This window comes from Pyxicephalus adspersus, chromosome 11, assembly GCF_032062135.1.
Source record: "Pyxicephalus adspersus chromosome 11, UCB_Pads_2.0, whole genome shotgun sequence".
Classification (NCBI taxonomy): domain Eukaryota; kingdom Metazoa; phylum Chordata; class Amphibia; order Anura; family Pyxicephalidae; genus Pyxicephalus; species Pyxicephalus adspersus.
This window is the reverse complement of record NC_092868.1, coordinates 14628917-14650844: the sequence shown is the minus strand read 5'-3', so window position 1 is coordinate 14650844 and position 21928 is coordinate 14628917. Positions and strand designations below refer to the sequence as shown.

General features: G+C 36.6%; 1 protein-coding gene across 5 annotated transcripts in view; it reads left to right on the top strand.

Annotated features, from left to right (window-relative positions):
- Positions 1–21928, top strand: part of LOC140340575 (serine/threonine-protein kinase BRSK2-like) — a 186670-nt gene that overhangs the window by 98864 nt on the left and 65878 nt on the right. For 4 of the 5 annotated variants that reach the window (XM_072425869.1, XM_072425868.1, XM_072425866.1 and 1 more), the window contains exons 2-3: positions 3734–3828; positions 8663–8748. In XM_072425869.1, coding sequence (XP_072281970.1) covers positions 3734–3828; positions 8663–8748 — 181 coding nt within the window. Of the gene's footprint in view, positions 1–3733; positions 3829–8662; positions 8753–21928 lie in introns of those variants that run through there. The other variant, XM_072425867.1, reaches the window with a different exon arrangement.

The window sequence follows — 21928 nt, the reverse complement described above, 5'->3', positions numbered from 1 at the left end:
CGATATTTGTTATGGTCAGGGGCAATGGCATCTGCTACTTCTGTGGCACTAAGCGCCTATTATTACTTCTGTCAGCGGTAGGGAGGAAGTCTGTACTACATTGCTGGTTATCCACTACCACCTCCCCCCCCCCCCCATCGATTCAGGAGTTCCTTTTTTCAAAACTCCAGCACTTATTCAAAATGGAATGGATTGAGGCCTCCTACTCCAAAGAAACTAAAACATCCTTGTTCTTCAAAACCAGGAAAAGTTTCATTGATACGCTAAACGAGACCACTAAGCTCCGAATCTTCAACTGTTTTCACTAAACTACCTGGTATCTTACCAGAACCTTACAAAGTGACCTCATCATCTACCCATCGCAGCCAGAATCTACCCAAAAGACCTTTACTTTTAGGCTTTTACTTTACTTTTTTTACTTTACTTTTAGACTTTTTCAGCTTTTAGGCTTAGTTTACACACACACACACACTTGTAATAGTCAACCTGGATTAAACATTATTCACAAGGCCTTCTGTACATTGTCAAAGTGGTATGGAGATTGGTTTGTTGTACTGTACATTATGCACATGTGAAGACCAGGGGGAAAAGCATAAATTATTATTTTTGATTTGCAGAAATTCCTGATTGCTATCTTTTTCTATTCTACATTACTGCATTGTTGTACACCACTTTGGCAATCCCCCCCATGCACCCCTATGGTTGTCACCACACAAAATGACCCACCCCTGTTTGTACTGTAACAGTTATGTGCATCCATCAGTGTGTTGTTCTATTTAACATTCAGGGTATAATGTGAATACAAATTGACAGATAAATGAGATAATTGTTATCAGGATCCTCTTGTATATAACTGCAAACTAAAAAAAAAGATTTGTTCAACATTAAAGTAGATGTAACCCTAAAATATGACTTTTAAGATTCGTATCTACTCCAACTAACATATATAATATAATTTACAATAAATTCATTACTTTGACATTTGACTTACCGTATTTTTCGCCGTATAAGACGCTCCGGAATATAAGACGCACCCAATTTTAAAGGAGGAAAATCTAGAAAAAAAGATTCTGAAAGATTATTTCCCTTCTGATCACTCATGTGCCATTCATACCAGTATTCCCCTTCTGATCACTCATGTGCCATTCAAATTCCCTTTCTGATCACTCTGTACCTTTCAAATTCCCCTTCCGATCACTCTGTGCTTTTTTTCTATTGTACGGCAGTTAGGACAGGGAACAGCAGGTGGCGCTGTGCCGGCTTCTTTCGCTCTGCTTTACAGACAGAAGACATGTGCTGCTGCCAGAGGAGAGAAGAGGAGACAGACGCTGCTGCAGCCAGAGACATACGCAGGATCGGGTATCGGGTGAGTATAATATTTTAAATATTTTTTTTAACACATTTGTCGTATAGGACGCACTAACTTTTCCCCCCAGGTTTTGGGGAAGAAAAAGTGCGTCTTATACGGCAAAAAATACGGTATATCCATAAAAAAAAAAAAAATGTTACATAAAGGGTTACTGTCCTTAAACATATACTTCTGAAGTTAGGGAGGACTTTGCATCCAAGCTGTCTTGTTAAAGCTCAGGTTTGCCCATTTTTGACCTATAACATATAAATGCTGGTACATTAGTTACAACTTAATCCGCCATCATGGTATTATGTGTATATTCTGGCAGACTGCAGAGAAAATGCAACGTTTTAGCTGATTAAAATTCTGTGCCATGAATTTCAGCTGTAAGCTGCATGGCCTTGTAACACAAGAAGGAAAAGTGCCCATTTTTGGCCTTTTATGAACATATAATTAGGAATTCACTGGTTGACATTGTCTTTATGTTTTTCTGGAATTGGAGGGGAGATTCCTTCTTGGCGTCTGCAAATTAAATTCGGTTTTCCAATGTATTGTATTTCATAACAACCCCTGTGTGTTTTACTTGTTTGCATTGAGGTAAGGCACAATGGGGCACTATTCATTTTTATCAGCACCTAGTGCTCATCACTAATGCATCAAATAGACAAAGATTTTAGTGCGCCACAAAACCAAAATGTTAACCATTGAGTGATATTTGGGGAAACTTGGATCAGTGCATCAGTGCAGTGCAGACAATGTTGTTTATTAAACACATGAAATGCTTCCCCCCAGAAAGCAGGAAAAAAATGTGTTTTTTTCAATCTGAAATGATAAAAACAACATACTTGTTTCGGACAGATATAATAAAGTCCCAAACTGGCGCTCACAATACCGTCCAAAACTTGGGGTTCATAACCTTCGCTTCAGGGGTGCTTTTTTGGCGTCAAAGTCTTAAGCTACATACACCCGTGCAATTATTGTCGTTGGAAAGGATCTTTCACGATCCTTTCTAAGGACAAAAGACTGAAAGATGCATGAACGTTCTGCTCTATGAAGAGGGGAGGGGGAGAATGACAGAGCGGCACCCTGCTGTGCGCTCTCCCCCTTCCTTTGCATTAGGACCGTTCATCGTCCATCGATGGACAACGGGCGCTGTACACACACCAGATTCTCATCCGATGTCGGCCCTGAGCTGACTATTGGGCAAGAACCATTAGACATGTGTACCCAGCTTTAGATACAAAGCTCTGCTATCTGGTTGGCACACCTTGCACTCTTCCACCAAGGTCACTTGGTCTTCTCTCTCTTCCTGAGCCCCACCACTAATTCCAACTCAGAATTAGCAGTTCCCTTTTCATACCCTCAGCTGGGAGGTTCCTAGGCATTTCGAAATCTTGGCCCGTAAGAGAGATACAAGGCCAGATTTATAAAAGCTCTCCAAGGCTAGAGAGGATACACTTTCATCAGTAAAGCTGGGTGATCCAGCAAACCTGGAATGGACTTCTTCAAAAGCATTTGCTGTTTGCTTGCAAATGTTTTGAATCCTGGATCAGATCTAATACAGGTTTGCTGGATCACCCAGCTTCACTGATAAAAGTATATCCTCTCCAGCCTTGGAGAGCTTTAATAAATCATGCCCTGAGTCACTCCAGGCCTGGATCCTCAATAAACAGCTACATTTCTAAGCTAAATGATATATGCTGCCAAATGCTCACTAAATTTGGCCTCAAATACCCTATGATGTCACAGTACATTATGGTGTATGGCAAAAGAAAAAAGGAAAAAAGATGGGTAATAGGTCCATTGGGCTGCACTGGAGGCCCATTTTAAATCAATAGTGAGTCTTGTTACAACTCACATTAATTTGTGACAAATGCATGTTAATGTATAAAGAAATACACTGTCAAGATATAAATATATCATTAAATACTGTGTTTTCCTTTCTTTATCTTTTTGATGCATCTTTGTGCATCAAAAGGATAAAGCATTTGTGATTCCCTTCATTCTTTGCATTAGTACACTCTAGTGATGGCTGCCATGGCATTACTTGGAGTAGGTTTCCTTATGGTGACAGCAGTGGACCATGTTGTGTGTTGAAATAGCCATTTGTAGACCCTATTGTAAGCCCATATGACAGGAGGAGAATACAGAAGTATATTTTGGAAAATTGTAACAGTAAATGCCTGGTCCAGATTTTAATTTTTTAGTAAATGTTGAAAATGGCTTTTAAAATTCCATTAATATACTAAAGCTTGTATGAGATATTTTTGCTAAATTCTTAACTTGTGTTAATGCCCTCTGACCACAAGGACAATGCAGTAAGTCTTGTGAATAATTAGATCCCAGCAGTATTATTCCTAAAATTGCCTTTTGTCTTTACAGGTTTGGTTAAACTAGGCATACACTGCATAACAGGACAGAAAGTGGCAATAAAGATTGTAAACCGAGAAAAGCTTTCAGAGTCTGTCCTAATGAAGGTAAGTGACCGCTGAGCATGCACTTTCCACATTCACTGTATATGAATCTTATTATCACATATTACTGTAGCATGTAATTAAAAAGTAACTGTCCATCACTTTACAATAATTGCAGGTCAGATCTACTCTATTGGCTGACATCTGTGTATAAAATATTAACAATTGGGCAGGAAGTCTGGTTGTTCCATGATCACATTTGTGTTTGAAGTCACTGTGTGTTGATTTCTATTTAATCCCACAATTATATACAGGTATAGGTGTGAAACATTCCTGTTTTTAAGATTTGGACACATATATGTATATTCCACATTCAGCCATATTGAACCTGATTTATTAAAGCTCTCCAATGCTGGAGAAGATACACTTTCATAAGTAAAGCTGGGTGATCCAGCAAACCTGGAACTGATCTAGTCCAGGATTGAAAACATTTGCTAACATATAGCAAATGAATTTTAGAAAATCCATTCCAGTTTTTTTGGATTACCCAGCTTCCCTGATGAGAGTGTATCCTCTCGAGCCTAGGAGAGCTTTAATAAATCAGGCCCAAGTCAATCTTTTTATGTTGGGTTGCTGTTCCTGAACAAAGATTATGCTTGTTATATGAGAATGAGTTGTGCATTAGGTTTGGATGCAAATTAACCAATGCTGATTGTGTTTTGACACCAGTGGGAAAAAGCCACAGTGCCATACACTACTTTTTCTTAGGCTGACTCCTATGGACCTTTCAGCACTTCAGACATTTTTCATTTTGGTGGCATATGGAGCCTGATTTATTAAAACTCTCCCAAGCTGGAGAGAATACACTTTCATGAGTGAAGCTGGGTGATCTAGCAAACGTGGAATGGATTTCTTTAAACTCATTTGGTAGGTGTCTGGACCAGATCCATTCCAGGTTTGCTGGATCACCCAGCTTCACTGATGAAAGTGTATTCTCTCCAGCCTTGGAGAGCTTTAATAAATCAGGCCCTCTGCATTATACAGCCCATTTAAAATGTATGGGTTCAACACAAAAGAAAATAGTTGCTACTCACATTTTACACAAGCACAGTGTAAAGCCTCTTGTAGGTATGTTGGCCTGCCATTCACAATGAATGGCACTGCAGCATGCAAATGCACACAACATATGTCATGGCATATTGTGGTTACCGCAACAGCCTGGTGTGATGAGCCCTTACACCTAACCCCCTCTCTCCAATTATAAAGCCCGGTTCACAGATGGTTACAAAGTGGTTGCCAAGCATTTGACAGCCTGCCACCTGCCAAGCAGCCACCACCACTAATGGCTGAATGCACCAGCAATAGGAAGAGGTGGTTTATATGAGTGGTCAGGGGGTGTTTGTCAACTACCCAGTAAATCTTAAATAACTTAGACACTGCTTGGGGCATCTGGTAGGCAGTCAGTTATATGTGGTTGTAAAGCAGTCATCTGTGTAAACTAACCCTACAACATGGATTTAAAAGCATCAACAACAGTGTTGGTGAGCTAGTCCAAAAAATTGGAATTGGGTTTTAATAGGAAATAAAGTGCAGGGATCCAAAGGTTAGTGCACACAACTGTGTCTAATATTTCATATTATGTGTTTCTTGCAGGTGATAGTTGTTGATTAAATGTCCTACCAATTCAGTGAAAGAATGTAAGATGTGATTGTAATATAACATGTTACAAACAATGATTGTTACATGCTATATTACAGAATAAATTTAATTTGGTTAGATGAGTTGAGAGGGAGAACCGATGGAGATAGGGAATAGCAATTTTCATACATAAGGTCATGTATGACATATGACACATCACTATAAATATTGACCTAAATACTTTTCCTTAAGGGCAAGTCAGTTTATATATGCCAAACCTTCTTTCATGTATGCCAGATGTGTATAGCCACTGCTTAACATTTCATCAGTAACAGTACAGTACAGTATATGTTGCTATTACAATAATAGAATACATTAACACATACGTCAAAACTTTTACAAAAATGTATTTTGTGATTGGGTTTTGCAAATCACGTATGAAGGAAATTAACTGTTGGTTCAGTGCATACTGTTTCTCATTATCTTATAAAGAATGGCTATATGCTATCAGAGATACATAGAGCTTTTTGGGATGATGGCTTGTTTATAAAAGAAGATGGTATGTTATCGCTCAGTAACTGTTTGAAGTTTGTAGTCTTGTGATTTTATTTATAAAATAGGGAATAAGACATTCCCTCAAAAATTCCATTATGTTAATCTTTCAGGGCCATGTGTTTCAACGGCAGTAATTGATTCCTAAAAGGGAATGTTTGAGTGAATGTCTGATTCCCTATTTTATAAATAGAGTATTGTGGAAGGAAACACATATACTGTATATTCTCTTTTTATTCCATCAAGGAACATAGGACCTTGACTATAGAATTTCGGCCGTTTGTTCTTGTTTTTAGCCTGAAGCTTTTTTTCTTTCCAGGTTTAGCCCATGCTATTTGCTTCTTTCAACGCCATACTCTTCCATGTTAGCTTCGGCCTACCAGTGCATCAGTTGCTTTGAGGGGTTTAGTCAACAGTTGCATTAATTTTTAATATCATCTGCTTTTCCTAAATCTGGCCAAGCCCCATTTCTGAAGTCATATCACCAAATTGAGATTATTGGTTGCCCGTGTTTACAGACACAATCACAAAGAAATACATTTTATAAACATTTTTATTTGTTTGATCAGGTCAGCTACATCAAGCTGATTTAATTTCCAAGTTTATCTAAAAAACATTGGAAAGTAGTTTATATGTCAATTATAGGGTGCCACTTTGGGCACTTCAGAAAGTTTTACAGTAAATCTTAGAGTCATGTCAAAAAGTAGGTACGCCCAATGAAACATTACATTTTCATTCAAAGAGTGCCTACAGATAAAGGTGATGTACCTAAATATAAACACAGGGAAAATGTTTATTTTCAATCATGTATTCAACAAAAATACCAACAAATGTATTGGTTTACTGTGAAACATGTACATACATCCTTGGCTGATAATGCCTCGAAATAAAAAATTACTTATTGTTGGTGTTAGGCATACCTATTCATCAATCTCTGACATCAAAATGTTTGGCCACTTTTTCTTACAAAATTCCTTAGGGTAAAAAAGTTGTGGTCTCACATTGACTCTATGAGCCTGATTTATTCAAACTCTTCAAGGCAATAAAGGCAATAAAACCAACCCCTTACTATAACATCCCATCATCATCCTTCACTATGGTTGGTATGGGGTTCTTCTGTGCCATATTTTGTTTGCTCCAAGCATATCTATTATTGCTGTAGCCAAACAACTATATCATTGTTTCATGCTTCTACAACAAATTGCTGAAGAATCCCCGCTCTTTGCCCTTATATTTAATAGCAAACTGTAGTCTTGCTCTAATGTTCTTTTTTAGACAACAAAGAACACTTTCCATGCAAGTAAACTTGCTGCATTCTTATTCTGATTGTAGATCTATGCTCTTTAAAACCAAAAATTGCAAAAGTTACTTTCATATTTCTTGATCAAGTTTTGGGTTCTGGGAAACATCTTTTAGCATCAGATGATTAGAACATGCACTGAACTTTCTGGTTTCAGACAGTCCTGAACAAATTACCAGCCATAATCTGTCATTTAAAAACAGATGATTATATTAGTAAATCCATCGCCATACATTATCGATTGGCACCCATATTTCTTTTTTTTTTTCTAAGGGTCTTTTAGAACTCTTTTTATCTTTAGATGATGGCCACCCTATGTTAAAAAAATACAACAACATTAGATTTTTGATTACTTAATAAAAAATGATGCAAAAATTTTATCAAAATTTGTTGCAGATTCCTACCTTTTTGTGCCATCTTTGCATGATGGCACCACGTGTCCCAAAAAAAAACAAAATTAGATATTTGATTACTTTAATATAATTACCTTTATGTTGGGTGATTGGTGTATCATGTAAAGATTTTGCCAAAATTTGTTGAGGATTCCCTCCTTTTTGTGCTCCGAAGAAAAAGCTGTTTGTTTTACCAAGTTCTTTTCAAATTGATTCCACAAAGTAGTACTTATATAATAGTCACTATATTATTCTTGTACTCTCCTTGTACCTGGCCAAAATTTACAGAGCTATATAACACAAAGCAGCATGTCAACATGGTTTATACCAATTAATCCTTAGAACAGTACCAAAAATGTTCTTATAGCAAAAGGAAACAAGCTACTTTTCTTGCAATAATTATGTTTTAAATGCTATTTATGTAACATGGGAATAAATTATTCCAGGTAATGAATTCAAGAAAGACTGAACTTGATTAAAACCAGTCTTTTGAACTTTACTACTATCTATGCATGCCTAATCAGGTTTATCACCAACATTTCTTAGAAAATTCTTCAACAATTCTGTTAGACAGGGTATTTTATTTCTATTGGACTTATTTAGAATCTTTACTAAGTAATTTTCCTGCTCCACTTCCATGGTAGTTTACCAGAATACAGAATTAAATCCTTGTTAGATATTACATACTTATTTATGATATTATTTCATTAAAGCATACGTTCAGGATTAGTGAACAATTTATCATTAATTGTTTTATCTTATTTTAAATGCATAGTAAAATGTTTTATTTATTTATTTGTGTTTTAAAGTATGTTTAGACAATATTATTTAATTAGCAATATTGATTTTGTTTGATTTTTCATATATGTATATATTGCAGTTAAAAAGGAATATGCTCCCCAGTAAAAGTCTCCTGGGAAAAGTAGAAAACATCAGTGAATTGCTTTTTATTTTAAAATTTCATCTTACAAGTTCCTCTTGCATTGACCTATGTGCTTCAATTGTTTTCTGGCAGGTGGAAAGAGAGATTGCTATCCTGAAGCTGATTGAGCATCCCCACGTTCTCAAGCTGCATGATGTCTATGAAAATAAGAAATATTTGTAGGTATTTACAGACATTCCCTTGCTTCCACCAGCTTGCGGAGCTTTGGGCATCTGTATTCCTTGGCATGAGAAGTGCATGCATTGTCACTGCTTAAGGCAGCCGCTGCTTCTGAGCTTTGCCTAGTAATCTGGATGTTATGTAAATCACAAGCTTCTTGCTTTTAATGCTTTGCTGGGTTAGAGAAACATATGATAACTGCTTGTTTTTCTTTTGTAAGGCTTAAATAAAATATTCAGAAGTATTTCAGAGGAAACTGGTCTGCCAATACGGGTGCTTGCTCAACATATTCTATTATATTTATGACTTCTGGTTAAGGGTAAATACAGGAATGAAATCCTAGCGGGTAAAAGCCTTTTTATTTGTATAACTGTATTAACATAACATATGGATATAATAATATTCAACATGCAAATGAACATTATCTTTAAGTATATTGCATTTTTTTTAAACAAAAGACTTCCACTTTATTAGAAAAGCAGGCAGCTGAACTCTGGTGTTTATGTATACTCTTATGGTAATCTGCAGACTGGTTTTCTATTCCCCCTCTCTATTGACCACCAGAGAACCATGGTCAATGAACAAACAGTCCCTTTTTATTATAGACCGAGCTGACCAACAGCATTCTTCAATGACAAAATTACTATTGGTTCACATGAATGTATTATTATAAAGTGACATAGTTCTCCCATCCTAGTCCTGCCATACTACTTCTAAGATTTTTAATTGTTGCAGATGTCACAGAGGTACATTGGAGGGCCCTTTTTAGGACATTTTGGGTACATTGTGTCTTCTGACTTTTATGTTTGTTATATGTTTTATTATTTTTTATGTTTGTTTTATGTTATGTTTGTAACAGCAAAATGGAAATGATTTTTGCAAGTGATAAAGCCTCAAAATGGGCTTGAATACAGCTGGCTTAAAGCATAACCTCAAGCAATTTTTATTTTAGGACAGAGTGGGGAGGATATCCGTCTGGTTTTCATTTCTGTCTGTGACCCCATTTGGGACATTTTCTATCATATGTTGTTACTGTGATATAGGGGTGCAGTTATCACAAAGATAGAAAGGCACAATGTTAACATTCCTAACACTTCAGAACTAAAGATATATTTTGTTTGTGTTCACATTGGAGGAAATTCTAACATTTAATATTGTCTGCTCTACAGTACTACCATCTATACTATATTACTTGCTCACAGTGCACAATCTATAGAAATAAAATTCTATGTATGTGCGTGTGTGTGTGTGTGTGTGTTCCACCATCACTCGAAAACGCATGGAGACATTTCAACCAAACTTGCTAAATATGACTGAGACTTGTGATTGCACCAGTCATCTTTGTACAGCGCTGTGCTATATTTTTTCAGAGCTATATTTGGATGTGTATATGTCATCACTAGGAAATGCAGAGACATTTCAACCAAACTTGCTATGTTCCACCGTCACTTGGAAACCCATAGAGACATTTAAACCAAACTTGCTAGACATTTGACACCGTTGATCTTTATACAGCGCTGTGGTATATGTCAAAGGTATATAAATGTATAATAATAGTGTGTGACTGTGGGGGGACATTAGAGAGTCAGCTCCTCAGACTGATGGGTCTAGCTCAGTGTTTCATTGTACAGCACTATGGTATATGTCAGAGCTATATAAATCTATATATATATATATATATATATATATATATATATATATATATATAAAAATTTTATGTATGTATGTATGTATGTTCCACCATTACTCCAAAAAGCATGGAGACATTTCAACCAAACTTGCCATACATATGACCGAGACTCATGTGAGTGCACCATTCATCTTTGTACAGCGCTGTGCTATATGTCAGAGCTATATTTGGATGAAACGCATGGAGACATTTCAACCAAACTTGCAATGTTCCACCATTACTAGGAAACGCATCAATATATTTTAAACAAACTTGCTAGACATATGATTCAGACTCATGTGAGTGCACGGCTGATCTTTTTGCAGCACTGTGCTATATGTCAGAGCTATATTTGGTGATCACTAGGGAACACATGGAGACATTTCAACCAAACTTGCTATGTTGCATCATCACTCGGAAACGCATAGAGACATTTAAACCAAACTTGCTAGACATATGAAATCATTGATCTTTGTACAGCGCTACGGTATATGTCAGAGGTATATAAATGTATAATAATAGTGTGAGACTGTGGAGAGATTAGTGTCAGCTCCTCTGTACAGAGACTGATGGGTCTAGTTCAGTGTTTCATTGTACAGCACTATGGTATATGTCAGAACTTTATAAATCTATATATATAAAAAATTGGATGTATGTATGTATGTGTGTATGTCATCACTCCGAAATGCATCTAGACATTTAAATCTCTGATCTTTGTACAGTGCACCGCTGATCTTTGTACAGCGCTGTGGTATATGTCAGAGGTATATTTGCATGCATGTATGTGTGTAAGTATTGCTCAGTAACAGCGTGCCTTTTGCTTATATTTTTACATACTTTTTTTGGACTCTTTTACAAACTTCCAGAAAACGTAAGGCAATTGGCCGAGTGCAATCAAAGGCAAAAAAATGAAACAACACCGTAGACAAGAAAATCACTATAGCTTTATATGATTGCTTTTCCTGTATAATATAAGATTGGAATAAATAAATACCCGGGCAACGCCGGGTTATCAGCTAGTTACTCTAAAAAGATAAACAAAATCCTGCCAGTTGGCAAAGGTCAAATTAGATACTTTTTGTGATTTTCTGATTATCCTGAACACATGCATGTCTATTTGCTTGATCTTTCGAGAATTGAGAACACATACACCCCAGATATTGTGATTTATGAACTGATTTTCTGTTATAGGACTGCTGTGTCTCTCCCATTTCTCCATTCGTCATTCTTACTGGCAGCTTTGGGATCATTCAAGATGGATCACTAAACAATATTAGAGGATACCTGTAGAGATGCTAGATTTGTGCCTGAGATGACCACAAATATTAGTATTGGGCTACAAAAATCTAGCATCTGTAGCTTTAGAATAATCTTACCACACCTCAACTTTAGGGGTTGTTAAGAACAGGGAACAACGTTTGAAGGGTCAATTTTATTTGGATAAAAAAGAGTTTATTGCAGGGCTGTGCTCACTAGTTAGGACTCTGGAGTGTCCTGTAAGGCTTCATACACACTTGCAATGTTTCTCGTCCAATAATCGGCTCAGGCCTGATATCGGATGAGAATCTGAAGTGTGTACAGCATGCGTCGTTCATCGTCTGAAGGACCGTCCTGGCGGATCCACGGACGGTGAATGATGAACGATCGTAATGCATGTGAAGGGGAGAGCGTGCAGCGGGGTGCCGCTCTGTCGCTCCCCCCCCCCCCCCTGCATAGAGCAGAACAATGCTGTACATCACTCGTTCATGCTTCGTGCAATATTAGTCGTTGGAAAGGATCGTGAAAGATCCTTTCCAACGTCTATTATTGCACGTGTGTATGCGGCTTAAGTCATTGTGTGTGTAAATACTGTGTCTGCATGCTTTATATAAATGTTTAGATACACTCGGTGTCTGCTAACTGGTAATTGCTGTTGAGTAGCTGTTAGTACAGTAATGTGCATGATCTATCTGACTCCATTCATAGGCCAGTGCTGAGTAAATGGAAATGCCAAGGATGGTCACCTGGCCCAGTTCAACTGGGCTTTAAAATAGTGCCGCTATATATATTTTAGTATACTAAAATTCAACTCAGTATGTGTTAGTTTTAGGGCAGAATGTTACCATTAAAATAAGAAAAAAAAACGTTTGGTTGCAGGAAAGGTTTTTTTTGCAAGGCGAAGCCACCAGTTGTTGTGTTGAGCCTCCATCCCCGTCTACTCCTGGTTATATATTTGGTGTGCACTGTGGTGCACTACAACACAAGGGTGTTGTGGTGGGCTGCCACACTGCTTTTTGCATAATTGTGCATGGTAAATGGGTAATGCATGCTGCTACAAATATCTAAAAGGCTCTTACTGCTAGATGCCAGATTTGTAATGGCAGGCATAAAGAAATCTAATCGGGTCTCTTCTGTATTCAGGTTCTGTGTAACAAATACTTTCTGTCAAAGACATTTTAGTGTCTCCTCACATTTTGCCTGGTCTGTTTTGGCTGGGTTGTTTTCAGATGGCACGCTGCTGCATGGAGAAGGCTCTGGGCATGGTCATCTAAGGACATAGAAATGTTGAACATTGTAAGCACAGAACAGTGCTGATTTTCTCTAAAATATTATATCACTGAATGGGAAGCTGATTTCATCTGATGTGGGCACAGCTTCTTTCATACTACGTACAAGCCTGCAGTTTAGGTGTATGCTTTTAATAGCTAGAATAGGTATTATGTAAGCAAGTAGTACTATTGTTACTATTAAACACGCTACCTCCCGCTTACTTTTCATTGATTTGGCACTACTGAATGGAAACATAACTATACCTGATGACACATTATTCCCGTAATGGTATGCTTTATGTGCCATAGGCTCAGCTTTATAGAGGCATGCAGGCTCAACTTTTAAATACTCTCTAATAGGAATATGGCATTGAATGCAGGGACAGCAGCCAAGATGAATCAGCAACTCTATCCGTCTGCAGGCTAGGTATGTCTAGGATTACTAGGAACACTGCAAGATTCAGGATAGAGAGCACCAGGAGATGGGTGAACTTCTGTTTATTGATCTGCTTAAGGAGGAAAGATCTAACTTTTAGGCTTGGTTCAGACCTGCCGCAGAAAGAAGTGTTCTTGCCTGGCTCCCAGCTGCTTGCTAGCAGTTCAGCCTACTGCACCTCTTAAAGAACCAGCATTTGCCAGCAATAAGCTGTGCAGGGCCTCTCACCGCCAAGGCCATTCATTCTCTATTGGGCTGCAGGTGAGATGCTACATGAGGAAACGGTTCAATGGCATAGGGAAGTGGTAACTGTAACCACACTGTTGGTCTTATGCAAAGCACATCATTCATTGCTGTCTATTCTCCACTTCAGGTAAGTAGCAGATCAGGGACTCTGTCCCCACCTGCACGAGTCCTTTATACTCCTGAGGTTTCTATAAAGAGTGCTTGTCACTCCATACCCCCTTATCACTCCCTATTACTAAGGGGAACTTGTCAGCCTCAATGCCACAGTAATTAATCTAAGGTAAACAAATAAAAATGTAAAATTAGATGTTTAATTACTGTAGGTATATTTTTATATATGTGTTTACCCAATGCATGATAGGTAAGAATAGATAAAAAGGTTTGTTTTTGCTGAGACAATATATTCTTAATACATTTACGCCAGCTACTTATTCATCCCTCCAAGGTGAAAAAATTCTAGAGATGACACTGAGCCATGATTAGCCCAGCACTGTCACATGGAGCAAAATATGTGCACATCCATACCAAGAAATACCAGATATTTTATGCCTAACCCCAAATGGAGATGTAAAAGTGTGAAGGAAAAGTACATACATGCTTCTCATGATTACAAAGGGTTTGTGTAAACCTGTTGCTTTGCCCGGATTTTACTACTTAATCCTTACAAAGGATATAAAAAGCCAACTTACCAAAAGCTATTTATTTTTAGCTTATTATTTTGCTGCCTTTTGCTGCCTTGGCAGTAGCCTTCATTTGTCAAAACAAGAAACGGCCTAAAGGATAGTTCCTTTCTCCATAACCTTGTATAAGGTCCGTTATGGCTGATCCATATGCCTGAAGGTACATTTCGACAATGAGAAAACATGAAGCATAAATTGATCTGTGTACCCTTCACATGTGTAAAAAATTGTTATATGTCCCATGACTGTTCCTATAAATACCATTAACAAGCAAGAACCCAAAGGGCAGACCTGTAATATGTGAAAATATATTGTGTAGGCATGTTGGCCTTGAAGTAACTGGAGCCTGTTCTGCATATAATCATGAAACTGTCAGGCAAAAGAATAAATATAGGTTTGATCGATGTTAACAAATGTAGGGTAGGAGGGGAACTATATGAGATTAATGGCTCCTGTGTAATGCCATAGATCTCAAATGGTCCATTTAGGATGAAATATTGCAATAAATGTGTGTTTACATTGTTATTGTAATATATAAAACTAGTAAAAATGAGTCAGTCATTGAGTGAGCATTTTGTTCCGTTATTATGAGAGTAACGATGATAAGTTATGTTCCATGTAATTTTTTATGTGTGCCCTGATATTAACTTTGCTGCTTTGTCATGTAAAAACAGAACTATATATATATATATATATATATATATATATTTTTTTTTTTTTTTTAATTTATATATATTTTTATATATTATAAATTTATATAATTATTATTTTTTATTATTTATATTCTGTGCCTCTCTCAGAATATATATATATATATATATATATATATATATATATATATATATATATATGGAAAGGCAGTTTCCATATCACCTATTGGAGATGACAAATACAATTATACACACCAATATTATGTCAAATAAAATGTCCAACTAGGTAAGGGGCTTAATTTTTTGGATCTGTTTCAACTCAAAAATATTGACCCTTTCAGGGACCTGCACTCCTGACAATTTAAGATTATGTTCTGACTGGGGTTGTTGAACTGCTTGGTTGACCGGTGTCTATTTTGAACTACGTGGCGCCGTGGAAGGACCATGGGTGGTTTATAAGAATGTTGTGTTGTGGTTTCAAAGCTTTGATGAACCAGTATTAAACTGGTTATTTAGTTTAGATCTAATTTGAGCTTTAGAGCATTATCAACCCAATGTATTTCAGAAAATGTGAGTACATATGTACAAAATTTACTGAATAATAAGCTACTTTGTTTCATTGGTTAGAAGTTGTTGAACATGCCCCTGGGAAGAAACTTTATCGTAGAAATATATTCACATAACATTTTTGGTAACAAACTTTTCTGCATACAAGCACTGCTACTTTTTTTTCGTTGTTCCAGCCTGATTGAAATATTTCAGCTGATCTTAAGCCTAAATGACACCACTTTTCCCACATACAGTGCTTCTAGGAAAAGGCTTCAACTAAAAGTCTCCTGCTGTGCCTACATCCTAATTAAGCATATTCCCTGTATTTACCATGTGATGTTAAATACTATTTGCATAACATGTCTATAGCCTCAGTGGTGATTAATTCTGTAACCCATGAGGTGCTGATGAAGAAGCATTATATTGATGGTCTGTGTAGAATCTCCCTTTACAAAACAAGTAACACTCTTTCGAGCAGGGTCCTCTCCTCTTGTGCCACTGTCTGTCCTTTGCAACCCCTATTTAATGTACAGTGCTGCGTAATATGTTGGCGCTATATAAATCCTGTTTATTAGTAATAATAATAATAACAATAAAAGAAATTCCTAAAATGTAAGTTACAGTTACAGTTTAGGTATGCCTAATACTAACTTAATATATAACCCCTATAAGAGAAATAAAATATGTATAGTTCTATGGTGACAGTTCTTTTCTGTCTGTTATCTATTTTTTAAAATCTCTAGCACATTCTAAAACTCCATCTTTCTTTGATCTGAACGCGAGCATCTGTCTCGCCTTTGTTCAACTGGTAAAAACCGGAACAGTAAAAAGACAGGTAGAAAAACAGCTGTTTTACGCATTGCCTTAGGTTTTCTTTGTTTTTATCTTTTTCACACATAGAACTGATAATTATTACATTTCTGTCCAGACAATAGCTATGCTGCTCCAGACAGAAAAAAGTACATTTATTTCACATATTTAGTAGCACTTAGTAAAGTTTGGGGTTTTGAAAACTTTAATACTATTACTTACACTGTGCAATTATATTCATTTAAATTCAACAACAAAGATATAACTAATATTACTAAAGCCTATTAGTATCTTAATTGTTGACAGATTTATAATTATGTATTTGCATATGGCTGTAAAGCTTCATTTTTAGTAGCCATTTTACATTGTCCAAATGATAAACTCTGATAAAGTAAATGATAGTTATTACAAAAACCTTTGTAGTTAGGACTGCTGAAATCAATTATTAACACAAACAGTTTTTCCTAACATTGAAGTACTCCACAAATTCTTTATCATCTCGAAAAGGAAAAATACAAAACCATTTCCTCAAAAAAATGTTGTATCAAAATAACAGGAATTTAAAAAGAAGATGGCAAACTAAATCTAGCTAGAATAAAAAAAGATAAATGCCCAGATACACAGCGAAGTACAACAGAATCCACACTTCATGAAACTTAACAGGCTTGTTGGCTGCTTCTTTAGTACATGCCAAACTCCATCTACAACAGTCACAAGATCATTGTGGCTTACAGGAGTTACTGATGGAATTTTAATGAAAAATCAGAAATTGTAAAAGAAAAATTAAATGTAATAAATGGGCAAAAAAACATTGGATGGTGGGTAGATGAATAGGTTTATGTTTGAGGTGGTAGTATCGAGGAATATTGGACCAGCCAGCATATCCACCAGATGACAAGCCAGTTGAATTATTTTGGCTACCCCTCATAACGTCAGAGAAAAACAAAAATCTATAAATCAGACGCACATCCGCAAAAGACTACAAATCCCTGCTCATCAAAAACTGACAACCAAAACACTAAATGTTGATGACACTGTAATTGCTCCATATGGAGGATGTTGAGTGTTTTATGATTAGAACATTTATCAAATAAGAAGAATGATATGACATTACCAATGTATTGGCTAATATTTCAGATCAATAGAGCAGTGTCAAATGCTATCAAAACCATAAGAACTTTAATCCTACACTTCGAATGTTGTAATATATGTAGTTCGTGTATAGCTATAAATTTTGCTGTCTGGCTGGTGTTTTAGACATATTTTAAGGTTACCTATTATCAATTGTTTTGAATAGAGTCGGTAAGATTTAGAACTTAATACCTGTTTATTGCTGCCTTTAACCTAGAGAAACTAATTGGGAGAATCTCTGTTTGTCCCAGTAACCATAGGCATTGGGACAGGTCGTGGGAGAAAAAGAATATAGGGAGAGTAACAGAATATAGGGTATATATAACGTTTTGACTTCATGTATACTTTAATTACATTTATATTTACTTTGGTCAAGATATTTAGTCCGCGTCACATATGCTTATTTTAACCTTTCAACCCTAAATACATTTTACTAGCATGTTTTAGAAGAACACAACCATGCAGAGAGCATACACATGGACTCCGGAGAGTTTTAAACCCAAGATCTTAGTACTTAAAAGCATCATGTTTTAACATTTTTGAGACATATTTTTTAATATTTTTGAGACACTTTACCATATATATACCATATATAAAATGTAAACTATATTTCTTGCAAATATTTTCCGTTCCCGCAGATTTCTTTTTTTTTTTCTATTATGCCATTTTATTTCTAATTTCCCAGACGTATTAAGAACCAGCTGGCATCAATAATCAAATCACTGACAGGTGTAGCTTACTTTTCAACTTTCCATGTTATTGAAATTCTTTTGAGGTTTACTTTAATTTTCTGTAGAAACAAATTTATATATTAGTGCCAAAGCTATGAATTTGCTTGTAACATGGAATATACTGCAATAAACTTATCAACTGTGGACAAAGAGGGCTAAGTAAGTGTCAATGTCTATAGCCTTCTGTATGAGATGCCTTCTTCTTTGCACCCCACTGTCCCACCCTGCAGCTGGGGCATACCCCTCCGTACCCTACAACGGGTTTAGGCACCAATAACTGCAATGTGGGGGGCAAAAGAGAAAAGAAGTGGTGTAGTACATGATCGCATTTAGTGTTCAACCCAGAATTTTTGTTAAGCTGGGTGGGAAGAAGCTGTAGGTGGGTGCCAGCCCCTGTATTGTGATCAAACTCTTCAGTAACCACCTAACAACAGACAAGTGGTTTCTGAAAAGTGCTGGGTGGTGCGCCCAGCTAAAAGGGGCTGGGGAGAATACTGATATTGGAGAACATAAACCCATATAGGTTACCTATTCATACATTTAACCTCATAAAGGTACCCATCTCTATCCATGTCCAAAAATTGTGCTAATCATTTAACTACCAGGTATTTAAAGGGCAAGCACATACATTGGTAATCACTTAGCAGGACAAGTTATTATTTTATCTTCATTGACTATTAAAATAAATTCTTACAGAATTTCAGGCACAGATACAGGCAGGTATAATGACCCACTTAATCCATAAACTCAATTCACTAAAATGGATGAGCATTTTAACTGTCGTAATTTCTCATTATGCATCCATATGCATGTTCGTATCATAAGCATCCTCAGCATAGAGAACCCAATTGAACATAGTCAAAACACGTCAGTATGAGTCATTAATGCAAGCAATAATGGAAAATGAATACGTTCACAGATATTGTAGCCCTTGAAAAAAGAAAATTGCTTATAAAGAGCACAGGGACTTTAAATTGGCAGATACAGCACATAATTCACCTAAAAAAGCATATTTTTATGGATATAAAAAAGTGTAAAATGTTTTTTATTTATATGAAAACAATACAAGAAAACATCCACTTCTGTTGAAATGTAAAAATCATTCCTTGAACAAAGATTTCATAGACAATTCCAATAGTCCTTTAAAGCAGCCCAGGAATACATATGATGGAAGAAATTATATTATGTTCTTCAATTAAATCCCCTTGTTATGGTAACATTCTCAACAGGTTTCACAGCATTTGCCACTTTTTGAGGAGAGAGCAACTTTCTAATAGTTTGATTTACAAGAAATCAGTATTTTTTTAAACACAATCTATTGCATATTTTTGCTGAACTCAATGGCAGATTAATACAAAATTAAAACAATAAGAACCCATGTATACCGCTCTAGCAGAAGATCATTTCTAAAAACTTCTGCAAAATATTCAAGCTTATAAAATCCAAATAACAGGGCTTGCAAATCTCTTAAGATGGTAACATCTAAGTTGTGGCATGATTGTACAAACAATATTGCTAAAGGGGAGCTGAGGACAAAAAAACACTTCTCATTATTTGTTAACATGTAGAGCATGGAGCAGTTAAAATAGTGTGTACTCTTTTCTCCAATTTAGTTTGTTCTCTACAGTCTTGCTACTGGCCGGCAATGGTAGCCACTTACAGCACAAAAATGCATATTGCGCAGTTCAAGAGTTCTGCAAGCCCCTTTTCACTACTTGCAAATGTAAAAACCTGATTCTTTTTATTACAAAAATACTTAATAAAAATCTTTTGACCTTTTTGTGCCTTTGTCCACCAAAGTAGTTTGAAAATTGCCCATGCTGCCATAAGCCAGCAGATAGGTTACATTTATTCAAAAGGAACCTGTCTTGAGTAAAATATTGGTACTGCCTTTGCTGTCCCTTGTACCTTAGTTGCTATACTTATCCTCTGTCTTCAGCAGTACTTGAGTCATTGACCTGGAACACTTGGGCTATTTTCAGACTTGTGGTAAACTTCAGCTGTTTACCAAATACTCAACTTTGCTCCCAACCACTCCTGTTCAGTCATATAGGAGCAGCTGGGAATTATTCTGTGCATTTGATTTGTTGCGGTTTTCTGGATGCCATGTTTAACATCAAGCTGCCCTTGAGTGGCCAACCACTTTCAATGACGTGAACGGGAATGCATTTCAACCACTCCTATTTAATTGTATGGGAGGAGTTTTGAACCATTTTGTGCATCGGTTGCATTCAAGTTAAGGTTGTGGTGGCTTACTGTGCAGTTACTCAACCCGGCCAATTCATTCTACTGGGCTATGGTGGATGGTTAGCGGTTGTGTTGCAGTTAATGCAGAAAAACTGCAGATGACCCTCAACTTCTTCTGGTGCACTGCACCTGCATGACTGATTTTGGCACTGAACGCTGCTTCTGGGCACATATAGACACATAAGACTGGTTAACACAGTTTTAGAGAACATGTCTAAAAAAAAAAGGTCAGCATAAAAGCCAGGCAACCAACATTTTTAAAAGGAAAGCTCTTTAGAGGAAGTCTCCATAGGACTGTTTTCCTTTAAGCACAAAAGTATCTAACTGGTTTCTATTAATAACATCGAGTAGTGTCTGTCCAGGTCCTTTGACCCAGGAGGCCCAGTTAAATTGTTTTGTGCTATTTCCTGACATTTTTGTTCTCTAGAAAATCACTGCACAGGATGTCACTCCAAGCCATACATTCATTCTCACCTGTCAATGTGTGAAAACCAGTTCTACATTAACTTCATTATTTATGCATAAATTTCAAGTCTCAGTACGTCATTGCTGGCAGGAGTAAACGGAGCTGGTGAGGTTTAATGATCTAGGCCACCATGAAAACACTCTGATGAATGTATCCCTGCGGTAAATGTGGTAAACTGTGCACATGATATAGAACCTCTTTATTCACAGAGCTGTCACACCAACGCTGCATGAGTTATACCGCTAAACAGGATGCACTCACAGATCTGTCCTGATGTTATTGGCTTGTAAAACAATGCAATGAACAATGCAGATGTAGAAAATACTATACCCAGAGTACACAAATTCCACTTAACTTTAGTAGGAGAATATATCTGATTGGTTCATATTCCCTGGCCAATGCTCTTTGTCTTTATTAAATACTAGCTGACTACCCGACGTTGCCCAGGTATTTATTTATTGCAATCTTATATTATACAGGAAAAAGAATCAAATAAATCTTTAGTGTTATATCAAAGAAATGTTTTTTTACAGGTTTTTAAAGTATAAGTACAATACACAGTTAAATTAAAATACAATAAATTAAATTAACCTAAATGAATGGCATATTTTCCAAGGCTGCTTTAAATGTTTTAATAAGAATATTGTGCTCATGGAACATCCTTTGTTTCCAAGATGTAGTAGCTCTATCTTTCTTATCCTGTACTCGGGTGTCACACTGTTGTACTGTCTCTGAAGCTCTAGATGTATTAGCTCTTTCTCTCATTTCCTGTACTCGGCTGTCACGCTGTTGTACTGTGTCTGAAGCACTAGATGTAGCAGCTCTTTCATTTCCTGTACTTGGGTCTCACGCTGTTGTACTGTTTCTGAAGCTCTAGATATAGTAGCTCTATCTCTCTTATCCTGTAGTCGGGTCTCACGGCTGTTGTACTGTCTCTGAAGCTCTAGATGTATTAGCTCTTTCTCTCATTTCCTGTACTCGGCTGTCATGCTGTTGTACTGTCTCTGAAGCTCTAGATGTACTAGCTTTCTCGTGC